At 37.8% G+C, this 25286-nt stretch overlaps 2 protein-coding genes and 1 pseudogene across 4 annotated transcripts in view; 2 read left to right on the top strand and 1 right to left on the bottom strand.

Moving 5' to 3' along the window:
- The window catches only part of LOC129436760 (sterile alpha motif domain-containing protein 9-like), a 51497-nt gene that overhangs the window by 5077 nt on the left and 21134 nt on the right, over window positions 1-25286 (top strand). For 2 of the 3 annotated variants that reach the window (XM_073857804.1, XM_055195005.2), the window contains one exon: window positions 4739-11116. In XM_073857804.1, the coding sequence (XP_073713905.1) occupies window positions 4739-9148 (4410 nt within the window). In that variant the 3' untranslated portion in view covers window positions 9149-11116. Of the gene's footprint in view, window positions 1-4738; window positions 11117-25286 lie in introns of those variants that run through there. The other variant, XR_012359449.1, reaches the window with a different exon arrangement.
- LOC141350875 (sterile alpha motif domain-containing protein 9-like) lies at window positions 16516-18466 on the top strand (annotated as a pseudogene).
- LOC141349062 (histone lysine acetyltransferase CREBBP-like) lies at window positions 22463-25285 on the bottom strand. Its single transcript, XM_073857810.1, has 4 exons — window positions 25193-25285; window positions 24986-25103; window positions 24772-24895; window positions 22463-23437 (listed from the first exon to the last, which is right to left on the bottom strand). The coding sequence occupies exons 1-4, from the start codon at window positions 25252-25254 to the stop codon at window positions 23355-23357; spliced, it is 387 nt and encodes a 128-aa protein (XP_073713911.1). The 5' UTR covers window positions 25255-25285; the 3' UTR covers window positions 22463-23354.

Genomic DNA, 25286 nt, shown 5'->3' with positions numbered 1-25286 from the left:
CCTCCACCTTCATCATGTCCTCTTTCTTCTCCTTCATCATGTCCTCCTCCTTCACCACGTCCTCCTTCTTTCCCTCCTCCTCTGCCTCCTCCTCTTCCTCTCCCTCCTCCTCCTTTACCTCAACCTATTACTTTATTTCTCTGTTGATGCATTGTTCTAAAGCTCAGTGAACTGATTCAGAAATTTTAGTTCAAATGCCTGGTTATAGTGTTTTAGCAATTGAGAAAAACTGTAATATGATTGTCAACCTGATCTCACGAATTTCTGTGGCATAGTCACGGAATTTTTTGCTCATTGTTCCGTGGCATTCTCACAGATCTCTGCATATTTCCGTGGCCCTGCCACAGACTTTCTTTTCCGTGGCATTCTCACGGATTGGTTACTCAACTGTTTTGTCCTATTTTCTTACCATTGTCGCTTTGGTTTGAGGTAAGATTTACATAAAATGACATCCCTACCCAAACCCAACTCTAACCCCAACGCCAAGCAACAATTGATTAAAGTTTAGAAAATATAAAAGAATACATCAGAAAAAAATAGTATAAACCATTTCTTAAAATGACATACTAACGCAAACACCAAATCTAACCCTAAACCATTTCAGACAATGGTTTGAAAATAGGAAAAAGCAGTTGAGTAACCAATCTGTGAGAATGCCACGGAAAAGAAAGTCCATGGCAGAGCCACGGAAATATGTGGAGATCCGTGAGAATGCCACGGAAAAATTAGCAAAAATTCCGTGACTATCCCAACTTTGTGAGATCATGTTGCGATTGTTATACAGTTGAACTACTAATGGCTGATGCGCTTGAGTTCAGCACCATGAACATCCCAGATAAAAATTCAGGGTGTAAAATCCCAGCTAACGAAGCCAAAGTACACTGAAAAAAACTGGAGGACAAAAAAAAATTACAAGAAGTTTTGAAACACCTGGTATTGTGTGAATTCTCCTCCTGTAACTCAAAAAACATAACATGGCTTGGCAAACAATATTTTTGAATAATATGATGTTCTGGCATTACAAATAAACTCTTACGTATGGAAAAAATCCTCTGCCTTGTACTGTCTCTGCCAAGCCTCCTCTTATCAGCTACAATTTCATAGGGTGACCATACGTGCCATTCTTCCCGGACGTGTCCTGGCCAGGATTTTGTGTGCGTCTTCTGGAAGTCGTATTTGTCGACCGCATATGTCATAGAGGATTATTATTGCAGAAAAGGAACCGTTACATTTTAAGGTAAAAATGAAACTACGATGTTTTTAAATGAATGGCGTATGCGGTCAACAAATATGACTTCCGGATGATGCGCCAGAAATCCTGGCCAGGAATAATGGCAAGTATGGTCACCCTACAATTGCAGCCATTTCAAGTGCAAAATTATTTGGGTGTTAAATAATGGCGTAATTACCAGTTATATCACATAAGTAAATGTAGGCACGATAAAACAAAATCAACAATGTTTTATTAATATGAAATTTACAGAATTTCCTCAAAAAGAACATTCGTTGATGCCCTTTTTTACACACAGCTTCACAGTTTCATTCAAAACGTAACTTTGAATCAATGATTTTCCCCAGGTATTTATATAATTGAACACACTCCACAGCTTTGACCCTTAATGGTTGTGACTTCATGCGTGTTAACATTCCTTCTAAAATCAATAACCATATCCTTAGTCTTCAACACATTCAGATGAAGCTGAGACTCTTCACACCACTCCACAAAGTCTGTAATAACTGGTCCATGACCCATCTCACCATTCTTAAGCAGAATGACATTGTCATATTTCAAAATAACACGATTCTCCCAATTGCTTTAACACATACTTGTATAAAGAAAAAACATTAAAGGTGACATAGAATGATTGAACGGGGTATTTATCCTTGTTCTGTGATGTGACATGTAGACAAAAAAAATTAGTTTGGGTCTGTAATGCCTTAGAAGCTTCCTAAAAACCTTTCTCTGATATCTCTATTAGGGTGGGAGATTTTAAACAAGTGGTTTTGCACCTATTTGGCTCCCTCTACTGGCTTAACTTGCAATCTAATTACTGATTGGTTGACTTTGTTGCCACTCAAAAAATTTAGCCAATTATTTTAAAGTGGAGGGGCAGTTAGATGCCTGTGATGTCATAAGCATCAGTTTTTCAGATTGGGCGGTTTTCTGGCTGACATTTCTAAAAGAGGAATTTCTATGAGACTGAGATGTTTAGCATGTCTAGAACTTTTTGTATGTTTGTGAATGCGGGTAGACTACCATTATTCAACAAAGACAAGGTAAAAATGGTTTTTCATTCTCTGTCCCCTTTAAGGGAGAGAGTACACAACCTTGTGGTGAACCAGTAGAGGATATAACTTGTAAAGAGAGACTCTCACTTATCCTCACTGTTTCTGCTCTGTTAGTTAAGAAATCTAAAATCCACCCCCTAAGTTATTACTTAATTTAAATTGTTCTGCCAGCCTTTTGACTAAAACATGTGGTTGTATTGTATTGAAGGCAGAAGAGAAATCAACAAATAACACTCTTGCATGAGTCCCTTTCCCCTCAAAATGTTTCATAAGTAAATGTATTAAAGTGGCTGTTGCATCCTCCACACCTCTTTTACATCTGTAAGCAAACTGCATTGGATCTATTAAGCACACTTCATATTTCACATTTCACAAATCTTTCCAGAATTTTCATTAAGACCAATGTGAGGGCCACTGGTCTAAAATCATTTAAAATCTTGGGACAGCTCACTTTTGGTACAGGAACAATCATTGCATCCTTCCACACACCAGGAACATGCTGTACCCTCAAAGACATATTAAAAATATGATGAAAAACAGGACTCAATTCTTTGGCATAGAACTTAAGAACCCGCCCACATATATTATCAGGCCCACAACTCTTGTTTACCTTAACAGAGAGAAAGGCCCTTTCCACATCTCTTTGATTGATACAAAAATGTTGGCTATCTTCAAGATTGTGCCGTAGGTCCTGAACTTCCCCATTAAAAGCAAATGTATCAAAACGATTATAAAAAACATTTAGGGCATTTGCAAGTTCTAAATCAGAATTATACCCACCCAAGGTAATCGGATTATCATGCTTTGAACTACCCTGCCCAATTATACTTTTCATACTAGACCAGGCCGAACCCAACTTATTAACAGCCATTTGACTCTCTAGTCTCACCTTATAATTCTTCCTTGCTTGTAAAATTTCTACCTTCAGCTCCCTTGTGGCTGGTTGTTTATTTAAATCAGTGGAATCACTTTGTTTATACACCCGTCTCTTATTTTCTATTTTTGATCTAACAGATTTGGTCACTCATGGTTTGTTATTTGGGTAGACTTTAACCCTCTTACAGGGAATTATCATGTCTCTGCAAAACGCAACATAAGAACAGGTCACATCAACCAGTTCATCACATAATTTTCTCTAAATACATTCCTTTCTGTGCATTCATAACACTTTTGTAAGCAGAGTACAGATTCTTTAGTCCAGACTTTTACGTCCTTCACTTGTACTTTCTCTTTTCTTAAAAAAGTCTTATATATGGGCAATAGGAACACACAACTGTGATCAGCCGAGCCCAATGGAGGTAGTATAAGCGATTTATAGGCCTCCGTCACTGATCCATAACACATGTCTAGTGTTTTATTCTGTCTGGTAGGAGAGGTGACGTACTGGTGATAGTGTGAAAGCACTTTCTTCAGCGACACATGGTTAAAATCACCCAGTATAAAACAGGCCACAGCATCTGCCTTTGGGTGGATATACACTACAGTTATAAAGATTTGAGGAAACTCTCTAGGCAGATAGAAGAGGTGTTGTGACAGTGCTAAAAGTTCGACATCGGACGTACAAATCCGCTCCCGAACAGTCACAGCACTGCAATATCATTCATTGACATACAGACAAACCCCACCACCTATTTTTTCCCCGTCACCTCAGCCTTTCTGTCCAGCCGGAATGGTGTACCGAATCCATCAATGTGCAGATCCGCGTCTGAGTCCTGCTCATTGAGCCACGTCTCCGTAAAAGCCAAAACGCCACAGTTTTTAAAATCCTTCTGGAATCGGACATTTCCCTGAAGTTCCTCAGGGAACGAACATTTCCCAGGATCACAGAGGGCAAACGCTGTTTCCTCAACCGCAACTTGACGCCACCTCGTTTTCCTCGCTTCCTTCTCTTTCCCCACATCTTCCCCTATTTTCCATGTGGCTGTCTCTAAATGATATCCGGAAGCTGTGGGGAAAAGTCCACAACATGCATAGAACTCATGCTATTAAACTGAAGCAGCTCCTCTCTCGAGTAACGTATCCAACCATGATCGGCGAGGTTTTTGGCATCACAACCGCACCAAAGCTTGAACAGAGTCCACAAGGCGATAAGGCAAAAAAGAACCATATTGTCAATACGCCAACTCAAATGTTAAAAACGACACTAATAACCAATTTAAAACAAAAATAAAACACATAAAAGCATGAAAGCACATAAAAAGACAAAGTGAAGGATGAGGACATGAGGACGCCAAAACTTCCACTGCAGGCTGCAGTCCAAATCGGCCGTTCTCTGTAGTCCTTGAAAAGCAAATTCTGTTAAAGCAACCTTACACACCAACTAAAGTTTGAAAAATGGGATCACAAAAAGTGGTTGTTTTAATCCTGATGTGAAGTAATGGCGAAATATAGAATTAATTTTACAACAATTGTATAAAACATTTATTTTTCATTGTTTGTTTTCTTTCAGAATAATGGAGATGAGAAAGATGTTTCATCTGAACTTCCTGTGGACATTAATGACTGGAATAAAGATCATGTGAGACAGTGGCTGCTCAACATAAAAGTAGATGAAGATGATGCTGAGATTTTATATAAAGAAAAGGTTAATGGAGCTGGTCTTCTCCTTTTAGAGACATCTGATCTCACAGAACTAGGGCTCTCATTTAATGCAAAAAAGCTGATTATTCACAACAGAGATCAATTAAAACAAGACTTGTCGACTAAGTCTTGTAGCTTGAAGCCGTACCCTTTCAAGAGATTTAATGCTGCCCACAGGTACAAGGAAAACAGCATTCTTGATGTAACAGAAACTGGTCCTGTAGACCTCATACAACCATGCCATGAATTCAAAGCATTCACCAACACAACAGAAGAAAATGCAATGAAAAAGTACACATTTGAAGTCATTCGATTTGCAGCAGCTTGTATGAACAGCCGCACAAATGGCACCATACATTTTGGAGTGGCGGATAAACCACATGGACAAATTCTGGGTATTAGTGTCCAGAAAAAAGAAAGGTTTGAAGAACAGCAGTCAAAAGCAATTGAAAAACATTTTCAGCAAAACTATGTTGATATAGCAAAGAGGTGTATTATGCCTCCTCGCTTTGTTGAAGTTCTCAAAGCTGACATGACATCCACAGACAAATGTGTTATTGAGGTAGACATAGAGCCATCCTTTATAGTCTGTAAAGAGTTTTATTTTAACACTCATAATTTAGACAAAGGACAGAAGATGAATGTTGGAAAATCTTTTCTTGTAAGAAAAGACAGTAGTAGTGCAAATCTGATTACGCCTGGTTCCTCCAGAGATTATGAATTGTATATTGCTGACATGCCAAAGTTGTCCCAGTTGAGGAAGGATGCCGAAGAAAAGCATCTCTCTGTTATCAGAAGCAGTGTTGAAGGATCAAAACTATGTGAGATGTTAACTGGAGGGACTCAGTCTTTAGACAAGTCACATTATATGTGGTATGTAGTGGTAGCTAACAAGTCCCATCCTGTTCAGCTAGAAAACTTGGGTTTTCTGACTTACATGGATCTTATGGCTGTTTTAGATTTTGATCCAGAATCTGCTGTGAATGGCTTGAATACACTTTTTGAAGACAGAAAAACAAATAATCACTTGCCGGCTGAATATAAAATTACATGGGCAGTTGGAGACATTATAGACAAGTTAAAACTGACCAGAAATACAAGTTGGGTTTTCTGTAATGGAGGCTACAAGGAGGAAAGCCCTTCGGATGTTCAGAACTGGTCAACTGAGAAAGGATCCTCGGTACGAGATGTTGTTTCTTTCCTGTGCCGAAAAGATGTGCTGCCCAACAAGAAATTTCTCATTATATTCTTGTTGTTAAGTCAAGTGACTGATGCCCAAGACCCATTGCTGGAGACCTTCAGTATGTTTTTGCAGGAGCTAAAGGGAACAAATCAAATCTTATGTATCTGTGACACTGAAACAACCTACACCTACTGGAAGGATCTCATTATGGGGCGATACAAAGATGACATCTCTAAAAGATGCATTTCTGAACTGAGTTTTGCTGAAATCAATGGAACCGTGCTCAGTCTCTGGTCAGAGAATCGTAAATCAGAAAGGTTTCTGCCTGGTGTTGGTGACAGTAAGGTTGTGTTGTCAAGAAAGTCTGAGGATACCTTAGAAATGTTGAGTATTCTCTGTGTAAACCAATGTGATGGAGGAAATGAGGACAAAAAAGAAGTTGAAGAGAGATTTTACAAAGGAGGGAAAGTGTCTTGGTGGAACTTCTATTTCTCTGAACAACCGGGGTCAATGCCATTCATCAAACGGGACAAACTTGTTTACATTGTTAATACCATCATTCCAGAACAGCTCAGTATGAGGAGAGCGTGCGTGTGCTTCAACGTCTTGCATCTTCCAGGCTGTGGTGGCACGACTCTTGCCATGCATGTTCTCTGGACGTTTAAAGATAAATACCGTTGTGCAGTGTTGAAGGACCAAACAGATGATTACACCAAAGTAGCTGAACAAGTAGTGCAGTTACTAACATATAAGACAGAAGAGCAATCAACACGACTTCCTGTTTTGCTCATGATTGATGATTTTGAAGACATCTGTGATGTTAAAAATCTTCAGCTGCAAATTGAGGAGGAATGTCTGAAACAAAAGATTTTTTCAAAGTCTCCACAAGTCATTCTTATCAACTGCATGAGAGTTGAGTCCCGTGAACAGGCTGAAGAAATGGACGACTCTGTTTTCATTGGTAACAGTTTATCTGAGAGGGAACAGGATCAGTTTGAAGAAAAGCTGAAAGAGTTTGGAACGACCAACACAAACACAGAAACATTTTATGGGTTCATGATTCTAAAGTCAAACTTTTCATCTAAGTACATTCAAGGTGTTGTTAAAAATACTCTGAAATGCTTCAACTTTCAACACAAACATGCTAAGCTGTTTGCCGTTCTTGTCCTCTTGGATGTATACTGCAGGAATGCATCACTGTCAGTTAGCGCATGTGAGGAGTTTCTTCATCTACAAACAACAGAAAACTGTCAGTCTTGCACGATTGAAGATGGATTTGAAAATCTTTCCTCTCTTTTGACCAGATGCACAATCTCTTCTAAAGTTATCTTCGATTGTGTGAGGGTGATTCATTCAAGTATTGCTCAACAATGTTTGAAGGAATTTGCAGCTTCCCATGGAGTGACAAAAGCAGACATCACTAACATTCTGCTCACAGCAGACTTATTTAATGATTGCTTTCTGGGGAAACAAAAACTAATGTCTGATGTGCACAGCATGTTGGTGAAGAGGCAACATTCAACCAAGGGTGGGAGTCTTTTTTCACCTCTTATCCATGATATCATGAAGGAGACCCCAGGGTTGGAGGAGAACATTTTAAACAATGCTGCAAAGTTCTACAGAAAGGATGCAGTAATATTTCAGCTCCTCGCCAGGTACTACTTAAAAAATAAAAACAAAGACTTTAAAATGGCTACGATATGGGCAAAGAAGGCAAAAGACCATTCAAAGGACAACTCGTATATATGTGACACAGTGGCACAGGTGCTTAAGAGTGAGCTGAAAATTAACTTTGACCAAGACAGAAATTATCCCATAAAGCCAGAAAGTCTCAAGATGTATCTTACATTGGCTGAGTCTGCAACAAAAGCCTGCAAGGAAACACAACAAATAGCACAAAAAGAGGCCTTGGCTCGATACCAAAGACCAAACAACTATAATACCTACAACACTGCTGGACGTCTTGGTGAACTTCAAGTTGCAGTGAGCGTCACAGAAATACTGCAGAAGACGCCACTGTTTAACTCAGATAACCAGCTTCTTGGTCAAGTCCTGTCAGGTAAAATAAAGCTTGATGATCTGGCAAGAAATCAAACTGAACACAAGCCATATTTTGATGTATTGCAGAAGCATATGCGCTATCTTCTTGACCTTAAGCAAACTATGAAGCAGCATTTTAATTTTCATGACAAATTTTTTGTCAATTTAGAGCCATTTCTACCTGAGAAAGACAAACAAAAGGAACTGACACATGACAAGGTGAAGAAATGTTTTCAACAATATATCCACCTCTTTGGTGAAATGAACTGGAGTGAGCTTGTCAATAACAATGGCATGAATGTTATGATAAAAGTTGAGAAGACACAGCAATGTCTGGAGAGGAACAAGGGTGATTCCTATACCGGTCTTTTAGAGTATTTGTACAGGGAAGACTCTGCATCAATTCTTGAAGAGATCATACAGCAGTATCATTTCATTTTGGAGTCAGAAAAGGGCAGAAATGTTAACAACGCTGTCAACTTTTTCTATGCCAATGTAGTTCTCGCTAACATCAACCCTGAATCTCAGTACATCAGACCTTACCAGAAACTTTGTCAATTACTCTTTAATATAATCAAACACAGCACAACCTTCAGTGAGAGCCTGCCACTGAACTACATTGCACTTTTATTGTTATGGAAATATCTTCTCCCTGAATTAACAACAATGGTCTCACAAATAAGGAATTTATACTCAAATGAGTGGAAAGCTGTAGGCAATGGAAGAAGGGCAGCCATACATTTTTTCCTGGGGAATGAGAAGGGTTACAAAGGCTTGATTTCTCAGAGGGATCTTAACAGGTGTTTAGGACCTAAGCAGAACATTGCAACTCAATCGGACAATGAAAAAACATGGAAGAAAGTGAGAGACACAGGTAAACTTTACAGAGCTTCTGGAGTAATACGCCACAACTGTATTGCGGTTGCAGATTCAGATCTAGTGGTTTATCCAATGTTCAGAAGTCAGTTACGCAAAGAATTTGGCACAAGAGTGACCTTCTTTATTGGGTTCTCCATGAATGGACCTTTTGCACTGGACATAGACTTTGAGTCATAAGATCATTTTAATGGTCTGATCTATGGATATGATTTGAATTCTCAAAAGAATAATAAATTCTATTCTCCAGTCTCTCACACATTAGGGAAATTTAAGGGACTTGGATAAGAGATGATAAACCAAAAAACTGTGGTTGTGTGGACGTTATTCTTGTTTCATCCTAAACAAAGACATGCTATTTTTATTGTTTTACATTATTAAGGTTTTCAGTTTGTATATTTACACTTAAGAAATTCCCAGATGTAGTTTCTATAATATTTTTGAAGTTGATATAAACTTGCTTATTAGGGGTCAAGCACCGAAGGTGCTGTGACACCTATTGGAATTGTTAGTATTATTATTATTATTATTATTCTGCTTCCTCTTCTTAGCCATTGGTGTCTATGGCAGCCCTATGAACCGTACATAGGAAAATGATGAAATTTGGCACAGTAGTAGAGGTGGTCCTGAAAAGTCAAGTGACCAAAAATGGGGTCTCTAGCAGTAACTCTATAGCGCCACCATCAGCTCAAAAATTCAATGTTCAAATGGTTATAACTGCTGATCCGCTTGATCTATGAAAATTCTAGTTAGTACACGTGATTGCTCTCCTCATGCTTGTTGTTTTTAATACCTTACAATAAAACTCCACCCATTACCGTAGCGGCCATTTTGAAATTTACAGTATTCCGTTTTTTTCGCTACTCCTCCTTCAAATGTGGTTCAATTCTTATGAAATGATCTTTGGAGTGAGCCGCACAGAAATGACCGAACAGAATTTTGATTTTTATCTTTGTTCAAAAGTAATAAATGTGCAAACTTAACAAGGTTGACGCAAAAATGCTTCTGAAGCTGTAGCTCAGTCATTCTTTGATCAATTGAAATGAAATTTGGTACACTTCATGTGGACCATGCACTTGGGGTTCATGCCAAATTTGGTGACAGCGCCACCTATGGGTCATGAGATAATAAAATAGGCTATTTTTGCCCATAACTTCTGAACTGTTTGTCAAAAAATTATGATCTTGATGTCTATGGATTGCTTACCTCATGCCGCATCTGTCGATGTGTATTATGCCGGGTTTGATCGAACCGCCTGTCCGCCATTTTGAAATTTCACATAATTTGTTATATTTTTTAACTATTGGACATATCCGCTCAAAAATTAGTAAGGAGCTTCCACATAATGTTCTGAAGGTACCTGGGAAGTCAGAGTACAGCGCCACCTAGGGGTTATAAACTATAACAGTTCTTATGGAACTGCTTATAACTTCTGAATATTTTGTCTGATATTATATTTTTGCCATCTTTTCTGTTGTTGCTCCGCACTGCAGTGGTTCTGCTCTGCATTTGCTTTGCTTCGGGTTCGGGCTCTGTATTGCGCGCTTTTTGCGCTTTGCGCATTTGCTGCGTCGTGCGGTTTTTGCTGTGCTTTGGGTGCTCATTGCGCTGAAGGTGCTTGACCCCGCAATTGCTGCTTGCAGCTATATTTGTGTATTGTAATGTGTGTAGGGGTTCCAGTGGTGAATTGTGTGCAAGTGTTTACTCATTTAACTAATTTCAGAGACAACACATATTGTACATTTTAATGATTGCATTTATACATTTTAATGATATTGTCATATATTAAAACACACATTCATAACAAATTCTATGTTTATTACTGAATTTCTTATTCCACAATTATAAGATAGGCCTCAAAAAGTTTAGAAGTTGCTTAACCTTCAGAAAGGTTTTATCATCAACCTTAAATAGAGCAAACAAATACTGAGTTTTTGGTTGTTTCAGTTTTCATTTATAAAGGGATTCCAATTTTAGGCTAGTTTGGGACATTGATGTGTGGACATTTGACAGACAGAAAGACACTTTATTTAAAAGACACTTTATTTAAAGACACACTATTTGTTTGATCATTTTCTTCTAATAATAACTTTGTTAACAATGTAAATGTGGGTTTTGTGACTTTATTGCTTTAAAAAATACAAACTGGACCAGAATGTGCCCTTAGTATTTTTTACTATTTTACTTTATCTGTGGATTTACGGTTTTATTGCTACTATTCTCTCAAGTCTTCATATGCATAAGATATTGTTAATAGTAATAAAGCAGTTTGATCAGAAGAATTCAGACAGAATGTTAATAAAGAAGTAACTATAATTCAATAAACTAGTATGTAATTACTCAATAAACGGTGACACCTTGTGTTACGTCCTGCAATGTACTGTGTGGTTAGACCGAATTTATTGCGTACCTATTTGTAACAACAGAGTACTTTACAGTATGTGCTTGAAGTAGGGTGACCAGACGTCCCGAAAAATTCGGGACAGTCCCGAAATCTAAGCTGCTGTCCCGAATCCCGAATCCTGCTCTTATTGTCCCGAAAATCATACTGAAGCTAAATCTTAATCCCAAATCCCGCTTTAATTTCCCCGAAAATTAAAGCAAAATCTTGAGTAGTAGTTGTCTGATAAAACTTGAGCGAGGAGGTTAAGTCATCCTGCAGCCAGCCCCCGCCGGCTGCTCATTGGCTGCAGCCCGCCGCCGCCGGCTGCTCATTGGCTGCAGCATCTTGTATTTATACTGTAGGCTCTCATTGTGCTCGCAGCAGTTAAAACCTCCGCGAAATATGCTGACGTTGTATTGTTTCTATTAATTTATCTAATTCATCTATATGCAGAAAGACAATAGGACCTTTTGTTTTTTGAGTTGACTAAGAGAGCGAAAGTTGCAGCAGCCGCGAGGAGAGTTGAAAGTGCAGGCAGTGACAGCCAGTCGCGTGAAGGAGTCTGATTCGTCGAGGGCAGGCAAGGCACTTTGTTAAAAATACTTCTATACTTATTATATAAAAAAATACTTCTATACGTATTATATAAATTTATACGCATATGTAGGCTACTTATATTAATAAAAATATGATTAGTTCAGTAACTTCAGTTTGAAATTCCTTATTTTTATTATTAAGTAAAATAAAGAAAACTATTATTGTATGAACTATTATTGTATAAAGTATAAAATGCTATACATATTATATAAATGTATTTATATGCATATGTACTTATATTAAAGGCGGAGTCCATGATGTCTGAAAGCCAATGTTGATATTTGAAATCACCTAAACAAACACGCCCCTACACCAATAGAATCTGGACCTTCTGTTGATAGACCCGCCCCACACATACGCAACCCGGCATTTGATTTGATTTGATTGGCTATAAGTGTGTTTTGGTAGTCGGCCCGTCTCCTTTTCCAACGCGTTTTTCAAACATCGTGGACTCCGCCTTTAATATGATTGATTCAGTTTGAAATTCATTTTCTTTTATTATTAAATAAAATTAATAAATAAAACTATTATTGGATGAAACCCCCCCCCACCGTTACGTCTGCCCCCCCCCCGTCCCGAATTTCAGCCAATCTCATCTGGTCACCCTAGCTTGAAGGTATGTGTTAAGTTTGGTGTAATCAGGGGGTAAAAATATGGAAAATTAGACATTATTTATACTTTAAGTATTTTATTACTACAGGGTATATTATAATATTAAGTGGTAAGTATGACTTAAAGTCTATGGGGAATTTATGTATTGATTTTTTTATTATTTTATTGTGAATTTATTGTGAATTATATTCGCTACTTACCTGATGAAAGTGTATTGTATTTAGTCGATATCTACGAGCCACGTTGGCAAATAAATATAACAACACATATTTTTTATTTTAGCCTATATTACTAATATGCTTGTAATAGCAGAAGTCCAGCTTATTTAATGTGGTTATATGTGTTATTTAAATTTATAATTTTCCATATTCTTACCTCCTTCTCAAACTTAACACATTGTATCCTGAAACCTACAAGTACGTACTGTAGAGGTACTCTGTTATTACAAATAGGTACACTGTAAATTATGTTTTGTTACATGGTACATTGCGGGTCGTAATATAAAGCGTTACCCTTGCCTGATAAAATAGTGACCCTGGTAAGTTGGGTTATTCATTCCAAGACAGGTTATATCATCACATACTATAGTATATACCAGCGGTGCCAAAACTTTTTCCTACCAAAGGACAAAAATCAAACCTGACTGAGGGCCGTAAGTAAATGCTGCCGTGTTATTTTAAAATTAAAGTTGCCCTGATTCTCCTCATTTATCATTTTCTAATATTTAAAAAACAAATAAGCAAACATTACTCTGTTTATGCATAACTAATGCAGTTTTATTTTCAAATGTAACTGTTGTAAAAAATTATATTGTAGAAAAATGTGTAATAATTTCGCCAATCAATTTTAAGTTTCCTTTTGTCTTTGTGCCACTGCCTGGACCTCTCCATTATTAGCCTATACACTCTAAAAAAACAAACGGTGCTATATAGAACCAAAACTGTTGCTTTGGATCGTAATCATAGAAGAACCGTTTTTAGTGCCATATAGCACCGGTGAAGCACCAGTGAAGCACCTGTGTAGAACCATATAGGGGCCATATAGAACCACTATAGCACCAAATATGGTTCTACATAGCACTATATGGTTCTACACAGGTGCTTCACTGGTGCTTCACCGGTGCTATATGGCACTAAAAACGGTTCTTCTATGATTACGAGCAAAGAACCACTTTTGGTGCTATATAGCACCGTTTGTTTTTAGAGTGTACAGTACCAGAGTTCATTGAGTTTCTTGATGCATGCTATACACCTTCAAGTATGTACATTTAAAAATGTATTTGCTTTAATTCCGTGCATTTAATTTCAATTTACATTTTTGTAATGTACAAAAAAAATTACATTTTAGAAAATGTTGAATTAGAAATATGAACATATGCGTCAATGACGTTTATTCTTTTTCCTTATCCCACGTGTCATGGGCCAAATTAAAGATCATTGCAGGGCTAGTTTGGGCACCTCTGGTATATACAGTAATCTGTACAAATTCACAATTTTCCTGATAATAAATCCAACATCAGATGACTTTTGTCCCATTAACACTTTTGCTTTTCAACAGTTTCATGGCCATCCAAAGCGGTTTACAATTTGCCTCAAATTCACCCATTCACTCACTCATTCACACACCAACAGCAGTGTCAGCCATGCAAGGCACCATCCAGCTCGTTGGGAGCAGCTGGGGGTTAGGTGCCTTGCTCAAGAACACCTCAACACTTGGTCATGTGGAGCCGAGGCTTGAACCACCAACGTTCCAGTTTGTAGACAACCTATATGAACCACTGCCACCCACAAAAACTTTCATAACACAACAGTTCAACTGTGAAGATAACAAGTTTTAATACTCATTCCCCTGGTTTCACAAACAAGGCTTAAGGCTAGTCCTAGACTAAAACACAATTTTGAGCTGTCTCAACTAAAAACTGATAGATTTTAAAATATGCCAGTTCCATTGATATGGCTCAAGAAACATACCAGTAACGTCTTTGTTTGTGGCATTTTTATAAAATACGCTTAAACATCTTAATTTAACTAACACCTTATCTTGGCTTTAGCTAAGCCTTGTCTGTGAAACCAGTGGTTGGTTGCATCAACTTCTTAGACTAGTCTTAAAAGTAAGTCATCTATGGTTTTTCTTCAAGACTGGTCATAACTGTTTTAAGTATGTTACATAAAATGGTAGCTTGCTCTAATTTAAATCCAAATAGTAGAACTGAGTAGGCCGAACTAACTGCTAGTTAAGGACTCTCTGTAGACCACTTCCTTCAGAGGATGGGTCCTCTTGAGAATACAACCTTTGAAATTAAATTAAATGAGACACAGCTATAGATTTGAACGATACAGAACAATTGAGCGGTTAAGGTAACTAAATAGTAGTTTGTAGTTTTAATATCTCTATAGCCTAAACTAAAACGGTGTGTTGAATAATGTACCACAAAATAATGCTTATGGATCTGTTTATTATTAATATAAACAATTTCATCATAGAGCATGAAACTGTCAAATGGGATATTTATTTACCCCAATAACTTTTAGGCAGAGGTGCCAAGTGTGTTTAAATTGGCTACAGTATGACCATGAGCAACTAGAGTTTATTAATCAAGTTTTGCTCTTCGAAGAGAATAGTGCTGGGCAAGGAATGTTAGAGCCATGTGAGAAATTGAGTAGGGATGTCTTAGTAGCTTGCTTGTTATGTAAAGTAGAAAACAGGGTGTTACCAGCTAGAGTGTCAACATAACAAGTCAAGAGCTTATGTTAAGGAAATGAATGACTATGGGAACCCTGTGTACTGAAGTTTAAGTAGGAGATAAAGACATTAACCCCTCTGAGTTATTGTAAGATCCCACAGAGCCGCCATGGACTGCTTATGTGCTGACGCAGCAATTGGGGTTAAACGATCGGGGTTTAGAATTAATTCAATTACAGGCCATTAATAAATTATTGAGTGATCACCTTCTTGTGTTTAATAGGAATGACTAAGACTTAGGATGAACCCATTAGACCTTTCATCAAATTGATATGGGTAATGCAAAGCCTATTAAAATTGCCCCCGCCAGGTATTGCTCCATCTACAACAGGATGTGGCCGATCATGTGAAACAGATGCAGGAGATGGGCATTATATAGCCATCCTGTAGTCTTTGGGCCGGTCCTGTTGTCCCGGTGAGGAAGAAAGATGGGGGTAAATTAAACAATGTCACTAGAAAGGATGCATACCCCCTTCCACGCATCGATGATACCGGCATGTTGAGGTAGATCCTGAAACTCGCCCTAAGACTGCGTTTATAACTAGGCAGGGGTTATTTGAATTTAGCGTTGTTCCCTTTGGTTTGTCTAATAGTCCAAGGACATTTCAGAGACTTATGAACTTAATTTTGGCTGACTTACAGTGGTCCACATGTCTACTGTATTTGGATGATATTATTGTTTTTGGACAGAATTTTGAGGAACATCCCCATCAGTTGAGTCAGGTTTAATCTAAATTAAAGGCTGCCACCCTTAAAGTAAAGCCATCAAAATGTAATCTTTTTGCGGCCAAGGTACAGTACCTTGGGCATGTGATTTCGGCTGATGAAGTTATGGCCAACCCTAATAAAGTAGAGGTGGTTCAAACTTGGCCAACCCCAAAAATTCAGCTTTTTGGGATTAGTGTCTTATTATAGGCGGTGTGTGAAGGGTTTCTAGTGGCTAGACCATTACATAGGTTGACTGAGAAAGGGAGGCGATTTCAGTTTATTCATCCAATGTTTAATAGCGGGTTGCAAAAAAATTTCATAGGTGCATACTGCCACCTACTGTAAATACAGAAACCACATGGACACATTTTTTTTTGTCCAAGACAAAGATAAGTTTGAGGAACAGCATTCAGTAGCAATTGAAAAACATTTTAACACCCAGGATGTTGAAATAGCAAATAGGTGTATTAAGCCCCCTCGCTTTGTTGAAGTTCTCAAAGCTGACATGACATCCACAGGAAAATTTGTTATTGAGGTGGACATAGAGCCATCTGAACTGAGTGAAAATAAACTTTTCCTCCTTCAAAATTTTTCTAAGAATCATAACAGACGAAAATACAGAAGTATTTTGAAGAGCTGCCAAAGTTATCCCAGTTGAGGAAGGATGCTGAAGAAAAGAATCTTTCTAATATCAAAAACAGTGTAGAGGGATCAAAACTATGTGAGATGTTAACAGGCGGAACACACTCTTTGGCAAGTCTTACTGTCAATGGTACATCTTGGTAGCTAACAAATCCCACACTGATCGATTAGAAAACCTTTTAGATTTTGACCCAGAATCTGCTGAGAATGGCTTGAATACACTGGGGCGGCCTAGTGGTTCATGTAGGTTGTCTACAAACCGGAAGGTTGGTGGTTCAATTCCCGACTCCACCGGACCAAGTGTCGAGGTGTCCTTGAGCAAACTGCTCCCGACGAGCTGGCTGGCGCCTTGCATGGCTGACACCACCATCGGTGTATGAATGTATGAGTGAATGGGTGAATGTGAGGCTAAAAGTAAAGTGCTTTGGATGGCCATAGGTCTGTTAAAAGCGCTATATAAGTGCAGTCCATTTACCATACACTCTTTAAAGACAGAAAAAATAAATCATCACTTGCCAGCTGGATATAAAATTTGATAAGCTGAGAAGTTAGAGCTGACCAGAAATACAAGTTGGGTTTTCTGTAATGGAGGCTATAATGAGGAAAAACCCTCCAATGTTCAGAACTGGTCAATTGAGAAAGGATCCTCTGTACTTGATGTTGTTTCTTTTTTGTGCCGAAAAGATGTGCTGCCCAACAAGATATTTCTCATCACATTCTTGCTGTTAAGTCAAGTGACTCATGGACAAAACCCATTGCTGGATACCTTCAGTATGTTTTTACCATACAGGGAACAAATCAAATCTTATGTATCTGTGACAATAAAACAACCTACACTTACTGGAAGGATCTCATTATGGGGCATTATGGAGTTTATATCTCTAAAAGATGCATTTCCGAACTGAGTTTTGCTGAAATCAATAAAATCGTACTCAGTCTCTGGTCAGGGAATCATAAATCAGAAAGGTTTCTGCCTGGTGTTGGTGGCAGTAAGGTTGTGTTGTCAAGAAAGACTGAGGATACTTTAGACATGTTGAGTATTCTCTGTGTAAACCAATGTGATGGAGGAAATGAGGACAAACAACAAATTGAAGTGAGATTCACAGAGGAGGGAAAGTTTCTTGGTGGATCTTCTATTTCTCTGAACAGCCGGGGTCAGTGTCACTCATCAAATAGGACAAACTTGATTCTATTGTTAATACCATCATTCCAGGCCACCTCCATAAGAAGACAACTTGTGTGTTCTTCCACATCTTGCATCTTCCACAACGTGGTGGCACGACTCTGGCCATGCATGTTCTCTGGACCAGAGTCCTGCACAAGTCTATTTTTGGAGACCCGCAAAGTTCAGCACCAGTTCCGACCCGTCACCCATGATAATATCAAAATTAAATCTGCACCCGCCCAGACCCGTTAATATTTGGCTCGTTATCCGACTCGTACCCGCACACACATAAATCACACACGCTAAAATCATTCCAATTAAAGTGCTTTATTTTTTTAATTTACACTTTTACAAAGTGGCTTTGTTTTGAGCCATTCAATTAGTCTACCATCGGCACCTAAATAGTAACTTTTAAATAATCTGGGGGGGGTACACCCTAGCCCCCCGTAGACCCGGCTTTGCGAAGCATTGTGGTTGTGTAGACATTTTTTTATTCTAATCAAACACAAATTTTTATATGCATCGTATACTGAAATTATTTTGAGGTTCATATAAACTAGTTAGCTCTGTATTGTATTGTGTGTAGTGGTTCGTTGTGTGCAGTGTTTACTCATTTTGCCCAACTTTTAGAGAGAAGCATGTACCTGTGTCATACTTCATTTATATTGTACCCATTTGCATTTGTTTATTTTACTATATGTTATAAAACATCAAACACAAGGACTTTAAATAGGGAGAAATTAATGAGACACACCTGAAAAGAATCACGAGTAAGGGATCAAGGAAAAAGGGATGAGACCCGGAAAATGTGTGGTCAGAATAAACCAATACTAAAACCACCAATCTCCCACATGAAACATTGCACTGTCAGAACCCTGTCATGTCGAACTAGAACTAAACACAAACAAGGATCCGGCAGGATCCTGACCCATAGGTGCTATATAGCAATAAAAATGGTTCCTCTATGATTACGAGCCAAGAACCACTTCTCGTGCTATTTAGCACAGTTTTTTTTAGAGGAAGGTGTGTACATTAACTGATGACATCTGCATATGTGTAGTTCTTTAATATAAAACATTTTACGTAATAGGATGTGGGACCGATACAAGACAATTTTATATCTATAGCCTGCGCATAGTTAAGTCCAATGTTCATTATTGAATGGTTATATGTTGTTGTCTGGTTACATCTTTCTGTTACTGAGGTACCCCTAAGGATCGCCCCCTGTTAAGTCATCAAAACTGAGTCAAGGCCCAAAACATTTAAAATAATGATCTCTATGTAAGCTCTTGGCTTAATCTGAAACCGCATACTGCTGTACTATATAGTAGGCAAAAAGCAGTAGGCGCACGAATAGTATGTCCGAAACCTCAGTATACGTAAAAGGGTAGGTGAGAATTAGCGGGATTTTGGACTATTTCTCGCGAGATTCAGAGGCACGTGTACTTGAGTATTGTCCAAAACCGCCTACTTACTGAAAATGTAGTAGGGGAAACAGCACGTGAACAGAGTAGTACGTCCGAATCCTCAGTATCCATAAAATCAGTAGGCGACAAATCCCCGGATGCCCTACTGAGTCCGCCCCGATTCTGAAGCGTGCATCGGATGGACACTTCTATCTCAGCTTTCCCATGATGCCACGGGAAAGCAAAGAAATCGACCGGAGACCAACCAATCGGGTGAATTCGATACGTTACACAGGACTGTTCCTCAGCACCCTGACTTCACGCACAGACCCAGGATATATCACAAAGTTATCAGCTGATTCATGAAAATAAAGCTGGAGAATTGTCACAGCTATGTTGAGCTGACAGTAAATATGTGATGGTTTGTTAGAAAAATACATTTGAATAAAGTTTTGTTTCATATGGGATTCACTTCAATACGTTTTCATTTATTGTGATGGTTTTATTCATTCATTTTTTTCATCAATACGTTTTCATGTTTCCTGTCGTTTTAAGTAAATACAAGAGATTGCTTCACTAAAATGTATATAATCACATTGCTTGCAATGTTTGTATTCAAGCACAGCTGTCATCTGACAATAGATATTAAATTACAATCTGCTTGTTTTACTTATTTTGTCCCCTACAAAATAATGTGTAATATATCTGTAACACTGTTACAGATCAAGTTACTGATGCAATCAGGTGTTAGTGCACCTGTTCCTCATACACACGCAAACGTTTTCATGTCTGTTCGAGTTTATGCACCGCTGTAAGAACCAACAGGTGGATGACATTAAAGTACCGTGAGAGCAATTCCAGAAATCACACGGAGAACTCTGATTTCGAGTTGCTCTCGCGGTATTGTGGTGTCAGCCTCCTGTCGGTTCTTGTGCTTCCGCATGAACTCGAACAAGTCTACTACGTCATATGTCACATGATAACGTCAACATGGCGAATGCTGTACATACTTAACGCGAACGTACATACTGCCTTAGCGCACGTTAAGTAGGTACCCAATGAAATTCAATACCTACACAGTAAGTATGCGATTTCGGATTCAGCCGTAGTCTGTAAAAAAAATGTAACAGCTTTTTTGCTAAATAAAGCAGATGTTTTGAGTAAAATGGTTAATGAATGGTCTACTAAATGAATAATAAACAAAGCCACTTGCCCCCATCTCTAATAATGTAACCTGCACTCAAATTGTTAAATAATCCACAACACCAGTAATACCACATTGACGTCCTATTTAGTCAAATTTTATATTTTGAAATGATTAATAAACTTATTTCCAGCCTTTAAACACAAATATGTTGTGAAAAATAGCATAAGTATTGCATAAATCAGTGGTTCTTAACGTTATTCCTGGAGGCCCACTGCCCTGCATATTTTGTATGTCTCTTTTATCTGACAGACTCAGTTCAGTTCATGGCAGGGGCGTTGCTAGACCCCTTTTACAGTGTAAATCTTTTGTGCCCCAGTGTAAATCTCAAGTTTAAATTTTAGCAGTTAACTAGTGCAATCCTTAAGACAATCGCGGCAAAAACGGATCTATATGCAATGTAGTTACCCAATTAACGTTTGTAAAAGTGACGAAGCAGTCGCATTGACGCGTGCACGCACGTATCCATGTCCGCGCGCGTCTTTGCGTTCATTCACATTTCCAAACATGTTATGCCATTTATGCCTCCAAACATGTTAATAATGTTAGGTATGATGAAGATTACACTTGTATTTATCTTTCGCAGTAACTGTTGCACTGTAGAATTGTGGGTTAAGCAAAGGACATTGTATAGAAGTGTTGCACACTTTTTGCACACAGCAGGCTTTCAAAAAAAGTCAGCAAAAAATGGGGGGCCTGTGCCCCCAGTACAGCTTTATGTCTAGCAACGCACCTGGTTCATGGAGATCCCTTCTAATGAGCTGATGATTTGAATCAGGTGTGTTAAATAAGGGAGACATACAAAATGTGCAGGGCAGTGGGCCTCCAGGAATAACGTTAAGAACCACTGGCATAAATCATCAGGTTGTGTTTTAAGTTAGTGATGTGTTGCCATTTTGGGCTTGCCGCTTTGTCATGGTGGGGACCCCACAAAAGACTCAGTTCAAGCACTGGTTTGCGTGGCCTCCTATCATGACTTGTATTTGTTGCCTCCTGGAGCATGACATACCCATCTGCAACCACCACCCCCCCCCAAAAAAAAAGATCAACATTCAGTTATACAATATCTAGTGAAATGTAGATCTAATAAACAGGAAAAAATGGTACACTATTACTGGTACTACAACCACAACTCTGAAATGCCTCAGCTCACTCTTGGTGATCAGGGTGTGTTATGGGATACAGTGCTCGTGGGGCTGAGACACAGTGGTGGAGCCAGGGGCCCAAGGGAAAAGTCTGGAATATCTTTTATTTTACTTTGATATTTTCAGTTCCTAATAAAATTTCATAATTAATGTCAGATTAAATGTCAAGTTAGTGTATTGGCTGAATAACTGTTTGACTGACTACATTTTGTATAAGTAAAAACTATCGAAAGTCTCACGGAACCAAATGGTTTAGACAATCTGCATGCACATTTTTTGTTTATGTTTTTGAGCGTCTGGTGGAGTGCAAATTTCTGAGTTGCGGTTGAATTGTCTTTCTCAAAGAAAGCTAAATCATGCCACTAAAAAGAAAGAAAGGAAAGACAGGAGAAGGAAACGAGGGGAAATGATTTGTGACTGACTTATTTTCAAAGAAAAGTGAGCACAAACTAGAACACAAAATCTATAGTGCTAAACTGTTTGAATATCCCCGGGATTATTAATGCTAAAAATAAACTGAGACAACCCATTAAAAAAGCAGAACATACACTTTCAGATGATAATTTGGTTATAGGCTACATGCAATTTGAGGTGAACGGCTAAATAAATAAACTGTATACTAACAATGCTGTTTACATACAAAACTCCGTTATAATAGGCTAATTTGAAATATGTTTATTTTTAAATGAATAGGCTATAGTATCTAAAATGAGCAATAATAGGCTAATCAGTGTCATAGCTTGGTACAAATCATGTCAACATTATATTATAAATGCCAGTGGGCATTTACTGTCTGGGAAATAAACTTCAATATAAGCTATACATCTGAGGAAGCTATAGCATTTGTTTCGTTTTGCCTTTTTTTCTCCAAATAAAAATGACTAGTGGCACAAGTTTTGTTTGTCTTTTATTATGAATGGAGCTTTTTGTTAATGTACAAAACTAAAATGGCATATTTAAAATTGTATTTATGCCTTAAAACAATAAAGCATAATAAAAATAAATGTTCTAAGTAATGTAAAAATGTAATGTCTTGTTCATTTAGTAAAATAAAATATGACTAAATCAAGTCTTGTTTGATTATCATACAGTTTGTTCATGTAGTGATTAAAAAACTAAAATGAAAAAATGGGGGGCCCATCAGGACTGCCTATGCATAGGGCCCGGGACCTTGTGCTTCACCCCTGTTTGTCCTATAAAGGTTGGATAATTTGCATCTTACACAACAATGATTATTAGGTTCACTGTGTTTCACTGGACTGCCGCCTTGAACTTTAAAATGCGCTGCACATCGTACCCACTGATAGCGCGTGTGCACAGCTACAACTTAAACAGCTTAAACAACATGTTATTTTTAAACGTCCAAATATATATGTATAATGTATAAATGTAAACAATGGGTTACTGTATGTCTTAAACAAATAAACATTGTATTGTATTCATTCTTATAATAAGCCAAACCTGTTGAAGTCTCTGTCTTTAAAGTTAATTAAATAACAAAAGAAGAAAAAAAATCATTCAATGCTCCTGTCTATCTTCTGTAACTTCGTTAAAAAGATTAATCCATAATTCTTTTTAAATAAATTACTTTTTGCCAAAAATCATTTATGTTGTGCACTGCTCTTTAAAATAAGTTTAAGGTTTATCGTAAAGTTTAGATTTCCAGAACAACTTTGACAGAAGTTATTGCAGTTAACATGAGATATTTTGCTTCATAACAGACAGGTTTAATGCAGGCAGTTATATGCATATTTGTCTAATGTGGGTTAATGAGAAGTTGGCCTAATCAGTGATCGTGAGATCCATTAATGCTTGCTGAGACATCTGTACGTCTGGCATTGTGACAGGATTAAACTGTCCCATCCCTGCAGAAGAAAATGGAAACACACATTATAAAAGGTACTCCTCAACACAGGTGTAATACATGTACAGCCAGTGGTTCCTGTCTGCTGGCCCTTATCTTTAAACCAAAAACACAAAAAGCACAAAGCACAAAAATGTTAGCTTTAACAATTAACATGTAAAATCAAAACAAACAGAATTTTCTGAATAAACGTTCCTGGTGTCATTATGCACACTTTCATCAGTCATCTCATGTTGTGTTTAACGTTTAACACAATACTGTACTTTAGGGACTATATGGGTGATTCTCACGAAACCATTGAAACACCACGGCACTAATGATTTTAGCTATAGAATGTGTAATATAGTAACATTAAAAAGCATCAGAATTAACACAATACTGTGTTCTACCTTGCACAATGTGTGATTTCAACATAAGAATTTATAATTTGTCAATTTTATCTCATTTTCTGCTAAAATTCTCATTACCGCAATGTGTCCGGTTGTGTTTGAACATGCGTTATGTTGTAGTTTAATCAAATTAACACAAAAATATTAAGAAAAAAAATAAATGGATGTTTGCTAGACTACTTTAGATGACAGAAAAAATATTTATTGAATATTCATGTATAATAATAATGAAGAAAAATGAGGAAAATGATGTGTCCATGCCTGATGTTCTCATCCTCCACAACACTTTTTGAGAACAGTTTAAGCACACATACAGAATATTAATAAAGTTTGATTTTGAGTGACCAAGCACATGGACCAGTTTCTTCAAGATGGCTACCAGGTAAGATCATTTTTTTACAGTTAATTTGAAATATTGTCTTGTCAGAATGCTTACACGACATTTTGATTATCATTACCGCAACATATGCTTATTAAATGTTAATTTAATTAATAGAAGCATAATACTTTGATTTTAAATGCATGTGCAGAATCTCCAAATTATGTTCTTTCAGGTTTGTCATGTCATTTTGAAAATATGTCAGTGTTGATGTTTTCTGACTGTTGCGGTAATGAGATTTTTTAGGACTAATTTTTTAAATTATGTTACAAAAAGTGTTAAATGATAAGTAAAGGTTTTTAAATTAATGTTCCCATTTACTCCAGATTTTGCTTTTTAATGTTCGGTGGGAAAAAAAGTTAATTTAAGCAGTTTTACATTTTCATGCTTGACATTTTTAAAACCAAGTTTTCGTAAGAATCACCCATGTGGGCCATATCAATGTAAATGGGTCCATCTATAAAAATTTGTGATATTTTGAGAATTTGACACTTCATTATTTTCCTCAAGTCACCCAAACACCAACATCTAATAATACAAAAAGGGCCGCAAAATAAAAACACCTACTTGGTGGTGTGATGGCTTGGTGGCCAGGCTGCTGTGGAACATGATTGCACCTGGACCTCCTCTTCTCCTCCAGCTCCTTTTGGATCTTGTAGATCTTCTCAGCCAGTACATGGTAATACTCATCCTTAATACAAAACTATATTAAGCCACAACTAAAAAACAAAAACACTGCAATAAAGAGTGTTTGATGCATGATGGTTTAGGCTAATTTTACCCTGCTGTTGGCAGACTCAAACATGTCCCCTTCGACCTTACGAGCGTAAGCGACCATGTTATCCATGCGTCTGTCTTTCGGTGCTGCAGGGTCTGGTGTGGGGATTATGGCTTGAACTCTGCAGGGTGTTTAAGAAAATATACAGCGTGAGAACCCGAATAAAGATTAACTTTATTATGATAAAAGATGACTTTCTGTTAGACTCACAGCTTGTGGACTAAGTGGTCCCTCAGGTCCTGAGTGACCTGTTCATGCCAGGGCTTCATCATGAGTGGTTCCGGGGTGGGAAGGTTCCCATTGT

This window comes from Misgurnus anguillicaudatus, chromosome 19, assembly GCF_027580225.2.
Source record: "Misgurnus anguillicaudatus chromosome 19, ASM2758022v2, whole genome shotgun sequence".
In the NCBI taxonomy this organism is placed as follows: Eukaryota; Metazoa; Chordata; class Actinopteri; order Cypriniformes; family Cobitidae; genus Misgurnus; species Misgurnus anguillicaudatus.
Note: the sequence above shows the minus strand (reverse complement) of the source record. Positions and strands in the feature narration are given on the sequence as shown.

Coding starts and splice junctions, on each gene's coding strand:
- LOC141349062 (XM_073857810.1), bottom strand. CDS start 25,254: ATGATGAAGCCCTGGCATGAACAGGTCACTCAGGACCTGAGGGACCAC. Junction 24,896..24,985: donor TTGAGTCTGCCAACAGCAGG/GTAAAATTAGCC, acceptor TTTTGTATTAAG/GATGAGTATTACCATGTACT. Junction 23,438..24,771: donor CCAAGCCATCACACCACCAA/GTAGGTGTTTTT, acceptor TTTCTTCTGCAG/GGATGGGACAGTTTAATCCT.